At 45.4% G+C, this 21,849-nt stretch overlaps 10 protein-coding genes across 10 annotated transcripts; 3 read left to right on the plus strand and 7 right to left on the minus strand. All coding sequences in view use genetic code 12, as the record gives it.

Annotated features, from left to right (window-relative positions):
* Nucleotides 1-104: 104 nt before the first annotated feature.
* Nucleotides 105-467, plus strand: CXQ85_005221 (uncharacterized protein; the record flags this gene model as incomplete). The annotated part of the gene is made up of 1 exon (XM_025488820.1): nt 105-467. One exon carries the CDS (start codon nt 105-107, stop codon nt 465-467), a length of 363 nt encoding a protein of 120 aa, XP_025343587.1.
* Nucleotides 468-683: 216 nt separating this feature from the next.
* CXQ85_005222 (uncharacterized protein) lies at nt 684-2,330 on the minus strand (the record flags this gene model as incomplete). Its single annotated transcript, XM_025488821.1, has 1 exon — nt 684-2,330. The coding sequence occupies one exon, from the start codon at nt 2,328-2,330 to the stop codon at nt 684-686; it is 1,647 nt and encodes a 548-aa protein (XP_025343588.1).
* Nucleotides 2,331-2,839: 509 nt separating this feature from the next.
* Nucleotides 2,840-3,766, minus strand: CXQ85_005223 (uncharacterized protein; the record flags this gene model as incomplete). The annotated part of the gene is made up of 1 exon (XM_025488822.1): nt 2,840-3,766. One exon carries the CDS (start codon nt 3,764-3,766, stop codon nt 2,840-2,842), a length of 927 nt encoding a protein of 308 aa, XP_025343589.1.
* A 299-nt stretch (nt 3,767-4,065) lies between these two features.
* On the plus strand, nt 4,066-7,455 carry TAF145 (Taf145p; the record flags this gene model as incomplete). Its single annotated transcript, XM_025488823.1, has 1 exon — nt 4,066-7,455. The coding sequence occupies one exon, from the start codon at nt 4,066-4,068 to the stop codon at nt 7,453-7,455; it is 3,390 nt and encodes a 1,129-aa protein (XP_025343590.1).
* A 64-nt stretch (nt 7,456-7,519) lies between these two features.
* GAP4 (Gap4p) lies at nt 7,520-9,298 on the minus strand (the record flags this gene model as incomplete). Its single annotated transcript, XM_025488824.1, has 1 exon — nt 7,520-9,298. One exon carries the CDS (start codon nt 9,296-9,298, stop codon nt 7,520-7,522), a length of 1,779 nt encoding a protein of 592 aa, XP_025343591.1.
* A 2,813-nt stretch (nt 9,299-12,111) lies between these two features.
* On the minus strand, nt 12,112-13,434 carry ZCF23 (Zcf23p; the record flags this gene model as incomplete). The annotated part of the gene is made up of 1 exon (XM_025488825.1): nt 12,112-13,434. The coding sequence occupies one exon, from the start codon at nt 13,432-13,434 to the stop codon at nt 12,112-12,114; it is 1,323 nt and encodes a 440-aa protein (XP_025343592.1).
* A 501-nt stretch (nt 13,435-13,935) lies between these two features.
* On the minus strand, nt 13,936-15,072 carry CXQ85_005227 (alpha/beta fold hydrolase; the record flags this gene model as incomplete). Its single annotated transcript, XM_025488826.1, has 1 exon — nt 13,936-15,072. One exon carries the CDS (start codon nt 15,070-15,072, stop codon nt 13,936-13,938), a length of 1,137 nt encoding a protein of 378 aa, XP_025343593.1.
* A 1,449-nt stretch (nt 15,073-16,521) lies between these two features.
* On the plus strand, nt 16,522-19,679 carry CXQ85_005228 (ubiquitin-ubiquitin ligase; the record flags this gene model as incomplete). Its single annotated transcript, XM_025488827.1, has 2 exons — nt 16,522-16,539; nt 16,593-19,679. 2 exons carry the CDS (start codon nt 16,522-16,524, stop codon nt 19,677-19,679), a joined length of 3,105 nt encoding a protein of 1,034 aa, XP_025343594.1.
* An 81-nt stretch (nt 19,680-19,760) lies between these two features.
* RPL35 (60S ribosomal protein uL29) lies at nt 19,761-20,187 on the minus strand (the record flags this gene model as incomplete). Its single annotated transcript, XM_025488828.1, has 2 exons — nt 19,761-20,120; nt 20,176-20,187. The coding sequence occupies 2 exons, from the start codon at nt 20,185-20,187 to the stop codon at nt 19,761-19,763; spliced, it is 372 nt and encodes a 123-aa protein (XP_025343595.1).
* A 784-nt stretch (nt 20,188-20,971) lies between these two features.
* On the minus strand, nt 20,972-21,517 carry ARF2 (Arf family GTPase; the record flags this gene model as incomplete). The annotated part of the gene is made up of 1 exon (XM_025488829.1): nt 20,972-21,517. The coding sequence occupies one exon, from the start codon at nt 21,515-21,517 to the stop codon at nt 20,972-20,974; it is 546 nt and encodes a 181-aa protein (XP_025343596.1).
* Nucleotides 21,518-21,849: the final 332 nt, after the last annotated feature.

Here is a 21,849-nt window from a genome sequence, read left to right on the forward strand (position 1 = left end):
CTCAATCTGTCTCATTCTCATTTAGCACACTGCCAGTGGTAACAGTAGGTGCGCACCTAAACCATCACCAACTTCCAGTACTACAACTACATAACACATCCCATATGTTCGCCAAATCAGCTACGCCGGCTACTCCAGTGACAAGACCAAAGTCCCACATCAACGACTCCGTCACGTGGGTGAAGGAATGGTACAATCCACTTGAATACGGTTCTGGCGGTCCAGCCAACTTGAAGTTGAAAGGTTGGGTGAAGACGAACGCTTCTGCCGCTGAAGATGCTGCTCCTAATGTCGACTCTACGAGCGTGTACAACTTGGAGTCATGCCAGTACTTGCAAGATCCAGTTATTGTTGAGGTTGTCCAGGAAGCTCCTCCAGACCCACAGCAGGACTCTGACTTGAGACTGGCTTTGAGTATGGACAAGAAGGACGACCAGATTTCGTCGCTTTCGGGCTTGGGTATGTAAGGAGCTGACTGCTGGATGTCTACAGACTGCCCAATTGACCTTAGGTTATGTATACTAGAACGAACCATTGACCTTGGTGGTGTGTAACAATATTATCGAGAATCAGGTACTGCCTTGTAGGGAATGTGGCGAGGGAAGCTACAGTGTTGTATCATAATCATGCAAGGGCTGTATATGCCTATCTATAAACTAATGCTGTTCTTTGGACTCAATCACTTAAGAAGCCTTCACGGCAAGGAAACAGGCGGACTCTTTGGCTTTCGCTACCAGACTCTTGAGCTTGGCAGCCTTATCGAAGTCCCATACTTGTTCGGGATCCGTTACTTTCATACCTTGCTTTTGCATCCAGTTGAACTTCAGCTTGACTCTTTGGAGAGTATCGATCTCTGGATCAACAACTGTTCCGCAAACAACGATAAATATACTATTTTCTGGCAACGTCTGCCAGATACTCTGAAGTCTTGTGTTAAGTTTCAGTTTCTCGTCGTCGTTTCCGCCTTGTGGATACTCGGAAAGCTTACAGAAGACTGTTTTGCTAACCTTGATAGCATCGGCAATCTGCTTCACAGCCTCATCGTCATTTTCAACCAAGTACTGATGCAATGTATGGGCCGAAGTATTGGCAATCCGCCAATCGGACATCAGAGTATCAACCAATGCAACAGGTTTCTCTGCTTCCGTGTTAAGAGCGACAGAGATTGGTTCTTCATCAGGTTCTTGTCCGAATAGCATACCTTTCGACAACTTCAACTTCAACAAGTCTAAACATGCAATGCAGTCTTCCACTGAAGAATGACCAGCATTGTTTTCCTCCCCCTTTTGGATCTTTCTATCAAGATAAGTCTCACTCAACCATTTGAGGCTTGCTTTAAATGGCTTTTTACGAGGATGATCGTAGATAGTACAAGTGTCGATGATCTTAGAATGGGACATCTTCAAGACATTGAGATCAAACAGCAACGAGTGGCCGACAAGGAAATCCGACGCCGAAATCAACAGACGGAGCTTTTCACGAACATCCTTCTCTGTGGTAGAAGCGTTCACCATGAGTTCTTCAGTGATTCCAGAGAACTTCGTTTTGTAGTCAATTATCTCCGCCTCTGGCTTGACATACTCATCGTAAACAACGTTATTGTCGTAGTCTACAACAGAAATCCTCGCCAACTGGCTTCCTGCCTTAGTTTGACAGAATTCACAATCTAGCGCATACACCTTGGGTTCGCCTTGGTTGAGCTCAACCGTCTCATACCAATCCTCAGGTACAGTTTGGCCTGATCCAGGGAAAAACTTATAATCGTGATCCATCCAGTCAGGCATCTTGATAAGAAGATCATCAAGTTTTATAGCCGTGTTCGCCAGATGCTCAAGAAGTTTCCTTTTGACGGACTTCTCAATCTCTCTGTTCACCAACGTACGCTGTGGAGAGAACACCTCGTTAGCCTTTCCAGGGTACGTCAATGGCACCACTTCTGGGAAAGTATTCCAAAAGAATGTAAGCTTTTCATCTTCCTTCGCTTTTCCAAGTGCTTGGGTTCCAGTAGCTTTCTCTGCATGGAAGTCACTGTTAAGAAGACCAGGAACAAGACAAACAACAGTATTAGGCACCTTTTCAGCTTCCTTCACCTGAATCCGCTTCTGGTGCTTCTGACTCACTCCTTCTGCCAACTCAATGACAAGTTTTCTGATGGCTGGAAGGGGAACAGGTGCTTCTATGTTTTGTATGGTAGGTTTTGCAAGCATCTTCTTGAGTTTTCGTTTATGCACTTTCTGCTTTTTTGGTTTGTCGAGATGTGAGTTGTCTCTTTTCTGTGAATTATCAGACGCCACTGGGGGCACTTCTGACTTTATATCTTCACTGGCCATGTAGCATGTGTGTTCTATGGGGGGAGATGATCTGTTGAGAACGCGAATCGATGCCTTGATATGTAGTAGATTCTGATGATCCAATGATGGTACATTACACGCAGATGACAATGTATAGAGATGGAGAGGTAATTTAGAGATACTTTTAAGAGGTTTGGTATGCTTGTTTCGTATTTAGGATGCCTAGTGAGAGGGGTGTGTAGCAGGGGAGAGCTGTTGTAGCTTCCCAGGGCATCGTGAATGTACCAGTGAGCAGTATAAGTAGAAGCTAATCGATACGAAGCACTTGCTTTATCTTGCTTGTCTTCTCCCTGTGACTCTTGCTGTGTCGGGTTTCAGACTCCGCCGGGAGAACAACGAATACTCCTCATGATGCAATGTAATGCGTCTTGTTTGACGAAACTAGACGATAGATCACGTAGATGGATGAAGCCACTCTTTAGCTGCCTTCAAATTATTTCGTGGCTCTTATTTCTGAAGATGAAAGACTCGCTCCTCCTCACCTTCTATCATCCCAGAATGGCTTCCTCGAGCTTCTTAATCACATCGTTGTACGTTAACATAGGCGGAGGCAGAGCCTTCTCGGGCGGTTCCTTGAATCCCACGATCTCCTTCGCCTTCCCAAGAAAATCTTGCCCCTCCTTCCTCAAGAAAGCCTCGTAAAGGTCGTCTAGCTCTGCCAACTTGACTTCTTCATCTAACAAACCCCAATCGTCTCGTCTAGATATCAGTCTAGCCACCATTTGTATTTTACTCCACAGATCCCATCCCAAGGCGATCCGCTGATGCAGGTTGATGTTATCTGTGATCGGATCGCCTTTGGCTGTGAATATATGCTGTTCCTCTTCCTTGCTCAACCCGCCTTTCAAAGATAACAAGAATAATTGACACGTTTCTGGGTCCTCCAATTCTTCGAGTTTACCTGAAATTGCACCATAATAACCACCATGCTTTAAAGCTAAGAACCGTAGAAGCTGCTGTTTACCGGTATTACTTTCTGACAAATGATCCAGCGGTTCAAATCCAGTTGTATCAAAGATGAAAAATGTTTCAAACCCTAGCGTCTTATCTGAATGGCCCTGAGGCAACTTCACATCGAAATCAGTGTTCAAAGCACCTCCAGCTCCAGTGTTTCCCGTTACAATAGCCAATTGACGCTTGTACAGCAGTTTGTAGTCATTGTAAACCTTTTGTTTCTTTTCTTCGTTGCTTTCCTGATACAAAAGCTTCGTTGCCTCAAGAAGAGCAGGCAATTGCTTGTATAGAAGCACAACACTGATCTCACCGTTCTGGTAGTCCTTTAGAAGTTTACCCACATGTTGATGTAGAAGTGAAAAGTTGTACACCACATACACATCAGTGTCTTTATTGTAGGAGTAGTTTATAGCACGGCCTGGTTTGGAGGTACAGTGTATGACCAAACACAAGTTCTTCATGGAATGTGCTTTAACTAGTAGTAGTGTGTTTTGGTCTCACCGCGTCTCAATGTATGTGGGATATAGTCAAGGCGGGATGTGGTACTCAAAAAGTGAAAAAGAGAAGGCAATGAAGGAATAAGAAAGATACCTGCATTCTTCATAAAATGTCAAGATTTCATCAAAAAATCAGCATTGGGGCTATAAATGGGTGGCCCACTTGGAGGGCTCCAGTACACCCGTGCACCATCACCAAATACACCAACCTTCCTACTTACTACTACAACATCAAGGATTCTCCATTTAAGTACCACCCAACGATGGCACCCAACGGCACCAACGGGTCAGTGAGGTCCAAGAAGTCAGGAGAAGGCGACGGCTTCTACAATTCGCTTGTTCAGGGCGATGTAGAGTTGCCTGATGAGAAAGTTCTAGATGAGATATTCTCGGAGAGAACGACTCAGCACGCTGATGATGCTATCGATTACGAGGATATTGATGAACTTGCAGATGAGAATGATGATGCTGAACTTGCTTCGGTGGCAGATGAGTCGAAAGACAATCTTGCTCAAGGACCAGGAATGGATGATGAAGAGGATCTTCAGAACCAAGCAAACGACGAGTTTGATGCTTTCTTTGGTGACGACGACGCTAAACCTGATGATGGCAACGATCTTGGACATATGGGAGGTGAAGATATGCACATGCTAGATGATATGAATAACCAATTCGGGTTTGAAGATGATGGTCTTGACGATTTGGATTTGGGCTTTGAGGATGAAGAGGATAACCGTGCAGCTCCAGACTTGAAGACCTCAAGAAAGCGTAAGTCGCCGGAGGAGTTGGCTCTTAAAAAGGCAAAGCTTCAGAAAATTGTTAAGGATATGGAGTCACGACAGAAAACCCGTATGGTGGCAAGACACTTCCCTGATTACCACCCAGATAAACCAGTCAACTTCCATAATATGTCGCTTCCAGCACCAAAATACTACAGCCACCTCCGGCCGGGCATTGCATCCAGAACGAACATCAAGCCACTAATACCTATGAAGCTTAGTTTGGAGGTTGAACCCGATCAGAAAAAAGCATTTAAATCAAAAAGAGGCGTTACCTCTGTTCAAAGACCAGGCATTGTTGAGATTACACAAGCTGATCTCGACCTAATATCAGACTTCGAAAGCAACAAGGAAAACGCCGTCAAGATCAAGCTTTTACCATTCATTAAATCAGACGGAGTTGAGAACGATAAATTCGCTGAATTCAGCAAAGACCTCGTCCTTGCCAGTGCTGATTGGGACGACGCCGATATTCTAGATGCTGGCGATTCCGACAAAGAACCTTCAAAGACTAAGGGATCGGCTATCTCCAGCGATAGATTTGTTGATGATGATTTGTATTATGATGACGAAAATATCTTCAACGGTCAAGCTGCTCCAGAAAAGTTCGAGCTTAATATGAACGATCCAAACCTTCTATTTGTGCCAGACAAGAAGAAAACTGACAGCACCAGATCCAAAGCCCTTATCCCTACAGACAAGAAACATTTGCATATGAAGTTCAACATCTCGAACGACAAACAATACGAGATCTTGAGAAACAACTATAATACGAAGGTGAGAAGTCAGTTGAGTAACTTGAACATCGAGCATTCCGTTCCTGCTATGAGACTCCAGACGCCATACTACAAGATAAGAATGTCTCCAGAGGAGGCAAGAGCTTACCATAGAGGCAAGTTCCAAGTCAGACAAGGTTCTTTGATTTGCTTCTCTAAACTCAAGGTGCGGAAGAAGAAGAAGGATAAGGGTAAGACGCAAACCGAGATATTCAGAAAGACATCGGACTTGACTTCGGTCGATTCTTCTCCTTTGATCGCCATGGAATATTCGGAGGAATACCCAAGCATATTGTCTAACTTCGGTATGGGAAGCAAGTTGATCAACTACTACAGAAAAGAAAAGGAAGACGATAACCTGAGACCTAAGGCGCCACTTGGAGAAACACATGTCCTCGGCGTAGAGGATCGTTCTCCGTTCTGGAACTTTGGTCATGTTGCTAAGGGGGATTTCGTTCCAACCCTATATAACAACATGATTAGAGCTCCCATCTTCAAGCAGGAACCAAAGAACACCGATTTCCTTCTTATAAGATCGCTGGGTTGCGGAAACCATCAAAGACATTATTTACGTGCCATCAACCATTTGTTTGCTGTGGGTAATGTGTTCCCAGCGGTCGAAGTGCCTGCTCCTCATTCCAGAAAGGTCACCAATACTTCCAAGAACCGTTTGAAAATGATTGTCTACCGTACCATGAACAAGAACGGTAATGCTCGTCTTTCGGTTAAGGACATTTCCCTGCACTTCCCAGACCAGAATGATATGCAAAACAGACAAAGACTTAAAGAGTTCATGGAGTACCAGAGAAAGGGTGATGATCAAGGTTTCTGGAAAATCAAAAACATGGATGTCGTTCCAACAGAAGACGAAATCAGAGCCATGATTACTCCTGAAGATGCCGCCCTTTTGGATAGTATGCAACATGGACTGCAAGTTCTTGACGATATCGACTCATTGTACAATGACGACTCTAGAAAGCAAGATCTCAAGAGAGAGAAGAGGGAGAAGGAAGGAAGCAAAGAAATGGAGGAGCATGAGAACGAAGAGAAGGAGAAGGCTGCCGAGAAGAAGAGAAGAGAGAAAGATGGAGAAGCCGAGGAGACGATTGATGAAGGTCTTTCACCATGGAGTCTTTCGAAGAGTTTCATCTTTGCGAACCAGACAAAGGCCATGCTTCAATTGAATGGTGAAGGTGACCCCAGTGGAATTGGCCTTGGTTTCTCTTTCTTGAGAGCTACCCAAAAGCATGGCTTCAAGCCTCTTATTCCTCCTCCAAAAGATACTGTTCCTAAGAACACAACGGCCGCATACCAGCAAAAGCTTTATGAAAACGAAATCTCTAGGATCTGGTATTCTCAGAGAAGTTCGTTGACCGTCGACAATAGAGAGGGTCATAACCTTGATGATATCTACAGAGAGTACAAACCTCTTGATCACAAGGATTTCATGAAGCAGAAGTTCGCTAAAGAGAAGGAAGACAAGGTCAAGCAGGAAGGTGTTCAGTCAGCGAGAAGAAATGTGTTGAAGATCACGCGTCTTGTTAGAGATGAAAACGATATCGTTCAAAGAAAGGTTGAGTTTGTGACCGATCCACGTCTCATCAAGGCTTACATTAAGCGAAAGAAGCAGATTGAAGGCGACAAGATGTCGATGGTGAATGCTAACGAGATCTTACCAACCAATGATATCGAGATGAACAAGATTAGAAGAAAGGCATTGGAAGAGAAGATCGCCAACTTGACAAAGAGAGCCAAGCTTAGTAAGGGAAGAAAGCCGAGCAAGGATCCTCTTCATCTTGCAGCTGTTGCAGGAGGCACCATAATAGACGACAACACGGTGATGTTGCCAGATGGATCCTACGCTTTCGGTGGTAAGGGTATTGGTAAGGGTAAGAGCAGAACAAGAAGATGTGCTTCTTGTGGCGCTTTTGGTCATATCAGAACGAATAAGACTTGTCCCTTGTACGAGGCCACTAAGGGAGGTAAAGTGAAGATTCCTGCTGAGCAGAAGGAGATCTTAATGGCACAGGCGAAGGCCAATGAAGGCAGTTCAGAGAATGCCGAGCCCGATTCTAACACAGCACAGTCGCCAGCCTAGGCTACATCATACATAGCACATCAAATTATTCATTAACATAACAGCGTAAATAGTGAACAAACTATCAACACCAGAATCTGTATACACGGTACCAGAAGCTCTTTGCTGCTATACGAGCTCTATCATCAGCAATTTCCTGTTTCAATATCTCAACGTCAATTTCACGTCGGCCAGTATCGAGGTCAACCTCGTCCAACGGTATAAGCCATTTCGTCAATGTACCTTTGTAAGCCTTGAAAGAAAGTACCAACACAATAATCAATGGCATCGAAAGGCAGTTCTTAAAGAACTGCTCAACGTCTGCTGGGGAACCGATTGGCCAGATAGAGACCCAGATTTCGCCAATAACAATCAAGATCAACACGATCATACCAGCGAGGGAGCCCCAAACACCCAATGGAGAGGCAAAGATAACTTCGTCAGTGTTACGGCCTTGAGCAGACAAGGCCCATCTGAAACGCAAGTGGGTAAAGCAAATAGCGATCCAGGTGAAGAAGGCAGCCAATGAACACACAGAGAAAAGCCAGGTGAAGACTTCACTCTGGTTTCTCGAGGAAGCCAAAAAGCCCAAAAGTCCAAAAGCGTTTGTAATAAGGATAGCCACCAAAGGTCTACCGTTTCTGTCAATGTAAGCAATACATTTAGGAAGCAAACCTTGGACAGCCAAAGATGCCAAGGAACGAGAACAACCATAGACAGAAGATGCACCCACAGAAACGACAGCCACCAAAATGACGGCATTCATGATATCTGGTAAAACGTTAATACCACCATTGTTGATAGCAATGACGAATGGAGAAGAGGTGATATCTTCACTGGATGAACCGTTAAGCAATCTGTCGTCAGTGTATGGCACAAGACAGCCAATGACAACCGCAGTGGTGACGTAGAAAAGGGTGATTCTCCAGAAAACCTGTTTGGTGGCCCTTGGCAAAGCTTTTCTTGGGTTTGCAGTTTCGGAAGCAGCCAAAGCCACAAGTTCCACACCGCCAAAAGAAAAGGCAGCCGAGATGAAAGCTGAACACACTCCTTTGAAACCGTGGTTGAACGAACCAGGATTATGCCAGTAACGAGCACCAATGTACCCCTGATCACCCACACCACAAATGATACAAATACCCACAATGATAAATCCAATCACTGCAAGCACTTTGATAATGGAAAGCGTGAATTCAACCTCACCGTATCCCTTAACGCCAAACAAGTTGATGGAACTGATAGCCACAAGGAATACAGCGACCCACACAGCAGGGTTGACCCTATCATCCCAGTAACTGATCGTCAACGAACAAGCCACCAACTCGGCAGGAAACGAAATCAACCACGACAACGAATACAAAAGACCAAGCGTGAAACCCCAGGCTGGGTCCACGAACCGTGAGAAGAAGGCATTAAACGAACCGGACACTGGGAACTGAACAGACATTTCACCCAATGCCATCACCACAGCAAAAAGCGAGTAACCCACCAAAATATAAGAAATCAACACACCCGCCGGACCACCCATGGCCAAAGCATAGCCTGATCCAACGAAAAGCCCAGTACCAATAGAACCACCAATAGCAATCATCTGCAAGTGTCTAGCCTTCAAACGACGAGCCAAAGGGTGTCTGGACGTGGCGTAAATGGATTTCTCCAACTCCGTCATGTTCGTCGTATCCACGCCATCGTCTTCAAGATCAATAGGTTTGAACGAGTCGATGGCTCTCTGGACAAAGTTTCGATCATCCTCGTAGTAGCTGGACTGCTCAGTACCCGTATACGACGGCGACGCCGAGGCCGACACCGGCTGCTGGTACGGAACGTCCGAGCCCTTTTCAGACGCAGCACCTATATCTGCCATTACTAACAGCTTCTGAAAAAAAAGGGTCCCAGTCCAAGGGGTATATAAGGAAAATCGATAACAGGGATTAAATAATGGGTGCAAGGACGTAGTGCACACGACAAATGCAAGGAATGCGCAGAGGTGTAACGCCCTGCGTTGTGCGTCGAGCCACAGTGGACGTTAGAGGTGATGCCGTGGGTAGAAAGACCGTAATGAAGGCTTTAGAGGTAGAAATTGTTGGAAAAAGGGCGAAAATTGGGTCTGGAGGGAAGTTGGGTAATTTCAAGTATGGGTGTTGAAGGAGGCACGGCTGTGGCGTGCAGGTCGTTAGAGAGCACCGTTGACAACCACGCATAGACGAAAGAGGCTCGAGAGGTGGATGAACCAGTGGGTGGAGGGAAGAGAATAGCTAAAGACTTGTGGACAATTGGGAAACGGCCGATTGACGATTTTACGTTTTTGTGGATTTTTCAGATTGGTGGCCGATCAGCGGGCTGGACCAATTATGGATGGACCTAGGCAAGTGTAAGAGGCTTAACCGGAATGGATCAGAAGCCAGCTGGCTACACCTACTTCTCTACTATTACAGTAATACACTTTTTAATCAATATCATGCGGCAAGTGTCTCCACAGGCAACGCACAGCGACACGGCTCTGAGCGGAGGCTGTTGGAGGCTGGAAGTTGTTGGAGAGGCTGGTGGTTATTGGCTGAGGCGTTTCTCGTCTAGCGGTGTTTTTCGCAGCCACTTTAGCCGAGCCAACCAGAAGTTACCTGGAAAACAGGCTTTTACTTGCTTTCTGTTAAGTCTTTCTCATTGGAACCGCCACTTGTTGGTGGTATTTTTCTATAGGCCAGCGGCTCATAATTGCAGCGGTGAAATTGCACAATATGCACTGGCACCTAAACAAATTAACCAGATTCGACGCCATTAGCGCTAAACCTGAGCAAGACCAAATCACAAGTGAAAAATTGTTACACGAGCAAGCATTTACCCGGTAAGCCCTGTTTGGTCTGGAAATGTGTCACTATAGCCACTTTTGTATGGTCTGGGTGTTCAACGGTTTGGTGAAATTATGAGCCTCACAAGCCGAACCGGCGATGGAGGTTGCATTTACGTCGTTGGATGAAACCTTAAGTAGTGTGCTTGAAAAAAATATTATGAACCTTGGGACGTGGCCCATTTTTAGCGTTGAAATTATTATTCGGGTACTGGATTTGGGTAAACCGCCAAGTCCGAAGAGAGCTTGAGGATGGGATACGGCTTTGGCTTTGAGATGGCATTAAATTTTTCACCATTGTGCATTGTTCAATATGAATGGTTTACTGGGGAAACAATGGCCACAAAAACGGTAGGGCGTTGAAAAGTGATGATCTGGCATAAACCTGAATTCCTTATTGTAGGCGTGGCAGGCGTAGCAGCCGTGGCAGCCTTTTGTCTCCTTTCTTGACTTAGTGGTTGTAGTATAGGCTCATCTCATGGTACCCGACTGGGCCCGGGCGCACAGGGTCCCCATACTTAACAGCCCATACTAACCGAAACCTCCCACCTTCTATTATCCATGGTCAAGGCCACTCTTCTATTACGAAACAAAACAAAAAAAAACCACCAAACTACAACCTAAAGCAGCCTTCTACAGCTTCCTCTGAATATAATATATTACTGACCTATACAGTCCTAGGGGCAGACCTTGCCGGCTACACCGACGCCTGCGTTGGTGGGTGCAAAATCTTGACCTTGTCGTAGTTCTTATCAGCCTTGACGTATATCTGTCTGAAGGACGATCTCTTGTAGTAGTTGGTGAACATGTAAGCAACGCCGCAGCCATACAAGGCGCCGCCAACGAGTAATGCGTGTTTTGGGTTAATCATTGAATATGTGTTTGGTGGAGAGAACCTACTTTCTAGCTGGGTTTGGCCCTTTTATATCAATTCAGACTCGTCTGTAAACGGATAGTGGGACGACTTTGGTTGTTCTGGAAGTAACACCACTTTGCAGCGCGAGACTGCTATTCTTCGCTTTTTTTCGCAGCCATTCTTGATGACCAGGGTATAAACTAAGGAGAAAAAGGACCAGTAAAAAGGCTATTTTTTGTAGGTTTATGGAATTCAATGGATTCCCAGGTTTTTCTATATATTTCACATTCCAGTAAATGTCTTCTTTTAATTTACCACTTCCCTTTTTCTCTGTTTATCTGGGAAACCTCGTTTTCTGCTGGGCGGGAGAAAAAGTTGCACCACTTCGTCACGGCTCAAACTCGCGCCACGCCTTTTTTTTAACTATGAGTGACAGAAGGCTGGTCAGTTATTGGCGGTGAGTTCTGGGGAGGAAAGTGGAGGGGTGGAGAAATACGGATGAATTAGGAAGAGTCGGTTAGGGAGGTTGAGGGATTTAAATGGAGGGGAAGAACGTAAATTGGGTACGGTTTAGGCCATTTGTGGATTGTACTGAATGGGTAGTCGCATGGTTCTGGTGTTGGGCCAAATGGACTCCCTATGTCTGTTTCTATGTCTTTTGCCAGTGACCGAAAAATTTGTAAAACACGAATTGCCTTGGTTGGGTAACTGAAATTCAAGTCCTTGGTTCTCGTCAGTATCGTACAATGTTCACTGGCTTTGGGTCATCTTGGCGTCGGATAAACTTTTTCGCAGCCACTGGATGCTTGGAGTAGGGAACATTCGATTTGGTAGGATCGTCAACATTACGCCATTCCAGCGTCTATGCACTTAGATGGTTGTTTACTGGATTCTACAGGTCATGTGTGGAATAAATAAATACATATTGAAGCTATCCTGGTGCCTGACCCTGGATGGTTCTTTTCTGGTAGAGGCGCTAGTACGTTCTGATACTGTCGCTGGTGGGCAATACCGGTAGAAACTGGCCCACGATCATCATGGGAATGTCGAAAAGGTCTCTTTTGACCGTCCACGCTGAACAAAATTCAATATAATCACAGTCCCGGATTCTGGTGTTGGTACGTGCAATTCTTTCGTGTTCGGTTGACTTTTTGATGAGTTTGCAGCGTGTCACAATGGTGGAATGAAGGTTTCCCACAGCAACCGACTTGAATAAACGGAAATACTCAACGATCGACTCGTCATCGTACATTAGTTCGATGATAAACGTTCTTTTCGATAAAATATCAGACGAACTGAGTCCAAGCAAGTTCACCAAATCGTTCAGAATGCTGACGATTTCTCCCGTACGACGCCAGATTATCGTAGGCGATGCGTTAAGCTTGGAAAGGTTCTCATAATCCAAAAGACACCGCTGGAAAGACATCTCCAAAAACTGAAAGTCAAACGGCTTGAAAAGCGACTTGTGAGCACTGATAAACGTTGGTCTGTAGGAGGCAATAAGCTTCAAGATTATTAGTAGGTTGTTTCTCTTGCGTGCGTTTTCCTCCGGCAGCAGCTCGTTATCGCTTAGAGCAAACCGTTTCTTCAAGAAGAACGTAAGCGAGTGGTACGACAGCGGATAGTCAAACCCAATGATCTTATTCGAGTAAATGTCCTGGACAGTCTGGTAGATGTGATGAGAAAGAAGCGGCAGCACGTACTGGTCCTCTGTGGCTTTGGAAAACTGGAGCGAGAAATCCAGCCCCAGGTCTTCGTCCCTGTTGTCGCCCAAAGAGATAAACGGACGGCTTTCCTTTTCTGTATCGTGATCAGACACGATGTTGGGCGAAACCATTGGCGGTGGCATACTAAGGTTGTCAAACGACAGAGACGGCAGCAGCGGTTTCAGGATCAAGTCCCCGAGCATCATATACTCCTGGTTAAGGAAGTTCGAGTTGAAGTTATGCGTAGATGGCGTCGACCCGCTGGAGTCCTTACCCAAGGCTGATTCGATGCTTTCTGCCAAACTCATGCCATACGACGTGCCCAGTAGATCTGCTCGAAGATTACTATAACTCGGTGGCTCCTGCTTTGGCTGGGGCTCAGGAGGCGCCAGGCTACTCTCTGTCTCCAGTTGTGTCATGTACTTGGCTCTTTTACGAACCACGTCTTGACATCCATCAGCTATACCACGTTTGATGCAATTCTGACACGGTCTCGTGTTTGAACACTGTAAATGCTTGGAGTGACAGAACGTGCATGCTCGGGAGGCAGGCCTGCGGGCCTTCTTCTCCTGGGGAGTAAGTCTTCGTGTCATTATAGACGGTAAAGTATGGACTTTGGCGATGGAGTATTGAAAAATACCTGGGGAAGAATCCGGGGTACCCCGGCGAGGTCGGGTGACCCGGGGAGTGCAGGGACCGCGGTCCAAACAGTGGACGAGAGAGAAGAGACAAGGGAAAAAAGAGGAAAGAAGAGGTGGGTTTAGAAGACGAAGAACCTTTTTGGTGATTCTGGAGACTCCAAAATGTCCAAGAAGTTGGTCTTTTCGTCTTATCATCCCGGATCAAAATCAAGGTTTTGCGAGGTGGGGCTGCGGGGCTGGTGGGGCTAAATGAAGGACGTTTTTGCACCCATTGATTGGACCCTTTTCCCTGGAGAGATGAGTAATGGATAAATAGATGATTTGTTGGGTAAAAAAAAGCCTCTATACGATGATGTGTTCTCGGAGCGACATCACGTTGAACGCGTTGAGCATTGAAAGTCTAACATGGTAGCATGGACTGCCCCCTCTATGTTTTGGTCTAACAAGATTCATCTAGAGCTTAGGACGAACGTGGCCAAAGTAGTACAAGCCCTCAACGTCAACAGCTTCCAAGTACTTCCATTGCTCATTGAAGATCTTCTTTCTGTCGCCGTTGTACTTCACTTCAGGTAAGTTCTTTCTGTGTTCTTGAACGAAAGCAGCACGCTTGTCAATGAATTCGAGCCACAACTTGACCAGCTCAAGTGGCTGTTCACCGTGAACCAAGTGACCACCCTTTGGCATGTCTGCGGTCTCGAGAAGATGCTCAGGAACCTCTTCTCTGATCCAGTCCACAGACTCACGAGGAGTCCAGACAGCGTCAGCACCAGTAATATGGTAGAATGGGATCTCGAGCTGGTTCAAAATACCCATACCTCTTTCGGCAGAGTAGGAAACACCACAGTAGGTGGCAACCTGGTGCAATCTCTGGGCCTTAACTCTAACAGTACCGTCCTTGTTAACGACCAATTCGTCATCCACAAAAGCGTCAAGAACGTTCTTCTCCATGACATTGTAGAAACTCTTCTTCTTCAAGTGCTCATGGGCAGCTTCCACGCTAGGGTACTCGTTTTCAATAAACTTACCAGCCTTGATCATACGCTTGAAGAACCATTCGTTCAAAGCCTGAGTGTACTGAACAACTGGCTCGACGGAAATGATCGAATCGAAAAGCTGTGGCTCAAGGAAACCAGCCCAGAGCACAGCGTATCCACCCAAAGAATGGCCAATAAGGATGTTTCTGGTATAACCACTTGGCTCAAAGTCACCGGTGGTTCTAATTTCATGTTTGACAACCTCAACCAAATCCTTACCGTTGTCACACCAATCAAAAGTCCAGCCAATCTTCTCTCTGTTAAGCTCAGCAGAGTCTCCGTGACTGAAGTTGTCCACTGCAATCACATTGTTAAGCTTCCAGCTAGAGTTGTTCTGGTTGGCCTCGTAGAGTTTCTGGATATGGTAGTTCCAAGTACCTTTGTTCATACCCGAGCCATGGGCGAAAATAAGGTTAATCTTGGTGGCATCTTTGCCAGCTGGGTTCTTTGGAGTGAACTTGTTATAGACAAGCTGGACCTTATCCGAGGATAAAGTAGTCGAGCCTGGGGCTCTAGGAAACACGCCTGGGGCGACCTTCTTCTCCACTGAGTACATGATGAAAGATTAAACGAAGATACAAAACAGGAAAAACAAAAAGATGTATGTAGCTTTACCTTCAAGTGGTCCTCGGCTCTTATCTTCTTCAGATTGTGGGGTCAATCTTGTGGAAAATAGTGTGGCCGCGGCTGCGAATTATATATCCTAGTATCCAATAAGGGGCCTCCTCAGGGACACAAAAAGGCCAATATACTGTAGAAAAAGTGCCTTCGTTTCGTGGGCAGCCAAATTGGCCCAGACGTACGGTTTCTTAACTTTCAGCCTTCGCAGGCATCTGGAGATTTGCAACCTTCGCAACCGGTTCCCATTGTGGTATTGTATTTTGCAGCAAGCGAACAAGGGACGTTGAAGAAGCGAGAACAAGGGACGTTAGAGAAGCGAGAACAAAGGGAAGTATAGGGTAATGATGGGTTTGGTGGTGGAAGTTAGAGGAAAGTAAGATTAAGATTTGGTGGCAGGGAAGGGTGTTTTGCACATGAAAAGTGGAACGTGGATGGAGAAAAGGTGGAAAATTGACCACGCTTGGCAGGATACGTTATGTGGGGCCGTTTTTGGGACTTAGATTGTTATAGAAGGTTGGTTGAAGTGGCTACTACGCAGTATTTTGCAGCCACTGGGTGGAAGCTGTAGTTGAGTTATTCGGTGGGATTGGAGATTCTAAGTGGTCTGGTGGTTGGGAGCTAGGAGAGGGCATTGGCTTGTAGGTGGATTGGTAGAGCAAAGAAGGCAGAGGGTCTTTGTTTGGTGGTTCAGTATGTGGGGGCAAAATTAAGTTATAAGGGTGGATTCGAAAGTGGTTTCGGATTTTAATACTACCAATCTGACCATAAGTAATGGTTGTTTCCTGGGGCTTCACTTATACTACTTGTAAGTGGCATTGATATCGTATTCGTTGAAGAGAAGTTCTCTATCCAAAGACAGTGCTGGAGGTATCTACTGGAAAGCAGCTTGACGGTTATTTATCTTAAAGTCCATTTTTGAGTGTCTGGCTTTTATTTGCTCTATGGTAAGCTATCGTTGTCTGTTCTCATGCTTTACATATGAGCATGAAGGTTGATATCTTCAAAGATCTATGACGACCCCCAAAGAACAATCCACTTACCATGGACCTTAGTTTCCATTTATAACCCCAAAATGCCCCAATAACTGCCCAAATACACCAGTATCAAACAGCCACAGCTGGTTCACTATGACGATCTGAGACTCCACGTTAGCTCCATGCCTTTCCACACCACAAGCTCAAAACTCCCCAACTAACCAAACCACTGTTACATTAACATCCCAATTAAACCCCCTTCCCAATTTCACTGTTCTTCCTCCAAATATTCCCAACTTACCCCGGGCTGGACCGTCCTAGTGGTACTCCTGGATCAACGCACCCGTGCATCCCCACACATAGTATTATCGCCTTCATCAGGCTCACCAGATTACCAACTCTAAAGCCTCATGAGTAGCCAAGACGAAGTATGTATTTATCAAAAAGAAACCTTACTTCAGTTTATTACTAACTATTCCAGATCCGTGCTAAGCGATTGGCCCGTTTGGCGGCGCTCCAGCAGTCTTCCCAGCAAGAACTGAGCAGCTCCAGAACTCCTCCAGAACCTTCTACTCCAAAGGAGAAGCCCCAGCCTGTAAAGAAAGAACCGGAGGCTCCCAAACCAGCTCCAGTACAGAAAAGACCTGCCGAAGAACCTCTGACTTCTTCTGCACCTCCTAAACAGACTCCACCTGCTGAATCTAAGTTACTGTCCCCAGAACAAGTTGATAAATGGCTCCGAGCAGAGATCCCAAGAACTTTTGGCGTTGGGTTTTCAGGTAGCCCTAAGTTTTCTGATGTGGGATCATCTGGTCCTCTTTCAGCTGATTCCATCGAGGATGTCTTCGTGGAGATCTTAACTGATACGGGCACTCCAGGGTCTACGTTACCAATCGCGTATCTCTTTGATGTCTATAAGAAAGCGTTCCAGTTGAAGCGCATTTTGCCTAAGAAAGACCAAATCTATGACCAGAAGTTGGCCATAGTCAACACTATTATCGGCTTTTGTGCTTCCTATGGTCTCATTTGCTTCCAGATCCCAGAAATGGTACTCAACAACGATATAGAAAAGTCCGTTGACATATTCATTGAGCGCAGCGACATGAGCCCCTTTTTGGTGGATATCATCAACAAGGCTATTGAACTGGACTACCTCTTGGATTTGATGAACTTGCTTTTACCAACCATTAGCGCCAAATTGCATGGCCTTAATCTTCACAAGCCAGAGTACAGCAAGTTCCTTTCGATTTGGGAAAACTTGGTTTCAGTTAAGCCTGTTGCCGCCATCTTCTCTCAGGTGGATGGCTTTCGCCCTCCAGATTCGTCGAAGGGTCTAGATTTTGAACATAAAACTTTATTAGGTTCCTTCTTGAGACTTTCTCCATTAGCTGGCGAAGTTGCAACATTCTACTTTGCCGGAGGTGCCAAGTCGGACGCCCAGCTCGAACTTTCATCATCTCAGTTGATGCCTCTCTTTTCATCGGCTCAAAACGAGATGAAAGTCGTGTTTGATAGAATTTGGTTTATTGTGGATAAACTCATTCGTGGTTCTCCTCAAACCAGACAGGATATGATGAAATGGTTTGCAGACTTGGTTAATGTTTCCCATTTGAGAACAGGTTCTCATGCCAAGGCGTCTAAGTTGCCCAGTGACGGATTCATGTTTAACATTTCATACCTTTTGATTCGTCTCAGTATGCCCTTCTTAGACTACCCTATGTTTACCAAGATCAACAAGATTGACCCAGACTATTTCGGACCAAAGAACAAGTTGTTGGATGTCAAAGAGGATGCAAGAATGTACTCTTCGAGCTCTGAAGCGGACGAGTACTATAGCAACTCAATGGATGAGGACACAAATTTCATCTCGGACTGTTTCTACTTGTCTTTAACATACATGGAATACGGTATTGGCGGTATGATTACGCAACACGGAAGATTAAAGAGTGAATTAAAGAGGTCTACTGAGATGATTTCTCGTATGCAACGTGATCCAGCGGCTAGAGGAATGTTACCTCGTATCACAGAGTTCTTGAACACTTCCCGTTGCAGGCTCTACGCCATTGATGCCGTTTCCCTCGACCAAAATGTCAATCTGGAAATCTTTGACTTTGTGATCGGTGCTTCCCAATTCATGGTGCGTACCATCGACCCCCAGCATAAGCATCCATTCCCAAAACTCGAAGTCCCCATCTTCCAAATTGAAAAAGTCAGTCAATTGGATGACCATGACTTCTTGAAAACCAAAACACCTGTGCCATGGAAATTCTTCCCAGAATACATGTTGCTGGGCTTGATCAACTACTGCAAGTTTATCAGTCGGTACGGTGTCAACGCATTGATGAATAATGAAGAGAAACTTTCAGTCTTCGTTGAGTTCGCTACCATCTTGTTGAGATGTCCTGAACTTATCGGAAACCCACATATGAAGGGAAGCATCGTGGAGATTTTCTTCGGCGGCTGTCTCCCAATGAGAAATGGTTCTCCCGGATACATGGCAAACATTTTCAACACCAATAAGTTGGTCTTGAACAACCTCCTTTACTCGCTTTTGGATATCTACGTGATGATCGAGAAGACTGGTGCTTCCTCGCAATTCTACGACAAGTTCAACAGCAGATTCTACATCTCGATGATTATTGAAGAGTTATGGCACAATGATCATTACAGAAACCAGTTGACGGATTACCTGAGACATAACGTTGAGTTTTTCATTCGATTCATTGCTCGTATGTTGAACGATACCACCTTCTTGATTGACGAGGCCTTCAACTCGCTTAATTCTATCCACAACTTGCAAGTTGAATTCAACGCTAGAGAAGCTGGTAGCGAGGGTAACACCGACGAGTTTGGTACCACCGAGGAGCTTGAGTCTAACTTGCTGACTGAAGAGTCCAAAGCCAAGTCATACATGGGATTGGCAAATCAGACTATGAAGTTGTTCAAGTTGTTCACAAAACAAGTCCCTGAGGGTTTCACAATTGGTGAACTTGTGGACCGTCTTGCAGGTATGATGGATTACAACTTGGCTCTTTTGGTTGGTCCTAAGTGTTCGACTTTGAAGGTGAAGGAGCCAGAGAAGTATGATTTCGATCCTAAGAAGACCCTTGGTGATATTTGTGAAGTGTATGCCAACTTAAGTGGAGAGAGTAAGTTCAAGCAAGCTGTTGCCAAGGATGGCAGATCGTTTGACGTCAAGTACTTTGAAAAAGCCAAGAGGATTTTGACTACAAAAACCACTCTCGACGATGGCTTAATCAAGGACTTCTACCTGTTTGGTCTCGCAGCCGACCAAGAGCGTGTTGCCTTTGAACAAGAAGAATTGGAGATGGGTGAAGTGCCTGATGAGTTGTTGGATCCATTGATGTTTACTTTGATGGAAGATCCTGTCATCTTGCCAGGTTCAAGAATTACAATCGACAGATCCACTGTCAAGGCACATTTGTTGAGTGACCCTACAGACCCCTTCAACAGAATGCCATTGAAGCTTGAAGATGTCATTGATGACGTTGAAATGAAGGAGAAGGTGACCCAGTTCAAGCAAAGTAAGAGAAAAACCGGGGCATAAATATAAGAATATATAACCTACAGTTAACAAGATGATGAGTAGCACTCTCAATACTTTACACGAATATTACCATTACTTTATTTAAGCCTTGATAGCGTAGACTCTCTTTGGGAAAGCGCCTCTTCTCTTTCTCTCTCTTGGAGTGATTCTGGCAGCGTCCTCCTTAGACAAAGCTCTTCTCAAAGCTCTGGTCTTCTTCTCTCTCAAGTCCTTTGGAATGTGCTTCTTGCCGGCGTAGAAAGCTCTGACGTTCTCTCTTTGGAGAGCGTTGATGACGGTCAAGACTCTGGCAATGTCCTTTCTGACAACACCGATCTGAGGAACGGCTGGTCTGGTCAACTTCTGGACCTTCAAGGAGGCCAACTCCTGCTTCAAGGAGAGCAACTGCTCCTCCAACTGCTCCTTAGACTTGTTTCTCAATTCGGCAACCTTAACTCCGGCCTGATGGTTAGTATTTAGTTTGATGGATGCCACACATAGCGTTACATGGATGTACAAGAATTGACATTATTTGTGGATAAACGAACATGGAAAGTGGGTTTACTCGGATAACATGGATGAATGGATACATGGATTTCGTTTTATGACTTTCGATGGGGATGGCGTTGGATGGCTTGTCGTCGATGGATATTCAATGTTTGACGAACTGGATGGACATAGGTCTTATTGTTCTTGGGGAAAAGGATAATGGGAAATTAACATCTCTTTATAACGATACGAATGTGCTGGCGATATTGGTGGACTTTGGTCGTCTTGACGGCGTCACATACCATTTTGTTGTGTGATAGTCTGCGGTAAAGAGAAGATTTCCAGAAGAAATTTTTTTTCAGAGTGGATGGAGAGTGAGGAGGTACTGCAGGCAGAGGGGGATTTCTCACTATTAGTTTTTTTTTTTTTTTCGTTAACTATGGGAAAAGCTGGTTAGTTTAGTGTGGGTGTACGGATGTGCGACATGGGACCAGTGGTCACGTTATGACTGACCTGATATGAGTATCACGTGGTAGGGCTGGAGCCCTAGCCGGATCAGTGGTAAATGCTCGGATCAGGCTCCGGATCAGCTGAATTAATAGGTGGCGTAATAAAACCTATGATGCATCAGCCTTTTGGGTGGAAATTACAATTGAGCTACAATTCTGACGATTACAATTCCATGCGTTCTATACCACAAGGGCACAAAAAGTAAATAAGCATGACTTCATAGCGAAGCGACAACTAAAAGAGTAGGACATCGTAGGCAGAAGAATACAGATACCATTTTGCCATTATTTCAATCGAGGGAAGAAGGGTTGCAATTACGAGGAGTTCTTCAAGTTGGTAGACAACCATTCCAAACCTTCGTACAAACCGTCACCGGTGGTGGCACAGGTGGACTGGATGAACCAAGGTCTCTGTCTGATGGAATGCAAGCCCAACTTCTCGGTAATCTCGGCAGCGTTCATGGCGTTTGGCAAGTCCTGCTTGTTGGCAAAGACCAAGAGCAAAGCGTCTCTCAACTCGTCCTCGTTGAGCATCTGCTGCAACTCCTCTCTAGCCTCGGCGATACGGTCTCTATCGTTGGAGTCAACAACAAAGATGATGCCCTGGGTGTTCTGGAAGTAGTATCTCCACAAAGGTCTGATCTTGTCCTGTCCACCGACATCCCACACGGTGAAAGAGATGTTCTTGTACTCGACGGTCTCGACGTTGAAACCAATGGTAGGAATGGTGGTGACAATCTCACCGAGCTTCAATTTGTACAAGATGGTGGTTTTACCGGCGGCATCCAAACCAACCATCAATATTCTCATCTCTTTGTTACCAAAGAGGTTACTGAACAACTTGGAGAAAGACAATCCCATGGTGACTTAAGGAAGGGGCGAGGTTCTGTTCTGGAGAAATAAACCAAGGGGGGTAGGTTTAAAGGTTCTGGAGTGGGTGCAAAAACTCAGGCTTCTATAGGGGAAAAGGGTTCAAAATCTGGACTGATTTCGAACGGCTGGTGCTATCAGAAGTAAAACGTGGGTTGTTGCAACGATTTCTTGTAGAATAGAAAGGAAGGTTCCCGCTGTGTTGTGGAGTTTATTTGTCGAATGGGAAAACTGAACAGCAAATCGCGCCAAGTGACGGGTCGTGCGCGAGCCGGAAAAGCACGCCTTGCCCTGGGACAGACCCGGCTTGTTGCAACACCCAG

This window comes from Candidozyma haemuli, assembly GCF_002926055.2.
Source record: "Candidozyma haemuli strain B11899 chromosome Unknown I_2014730914, whole genome shotgun sequence".
Taxonomy (NCBI): domain Eukaryota; kingdom Fungi; phylum Ascomycota; class Pichiomycetes; order Serinales; family Metschnikowiaceae; genus Candidozyma; species Candidozyma haemuli.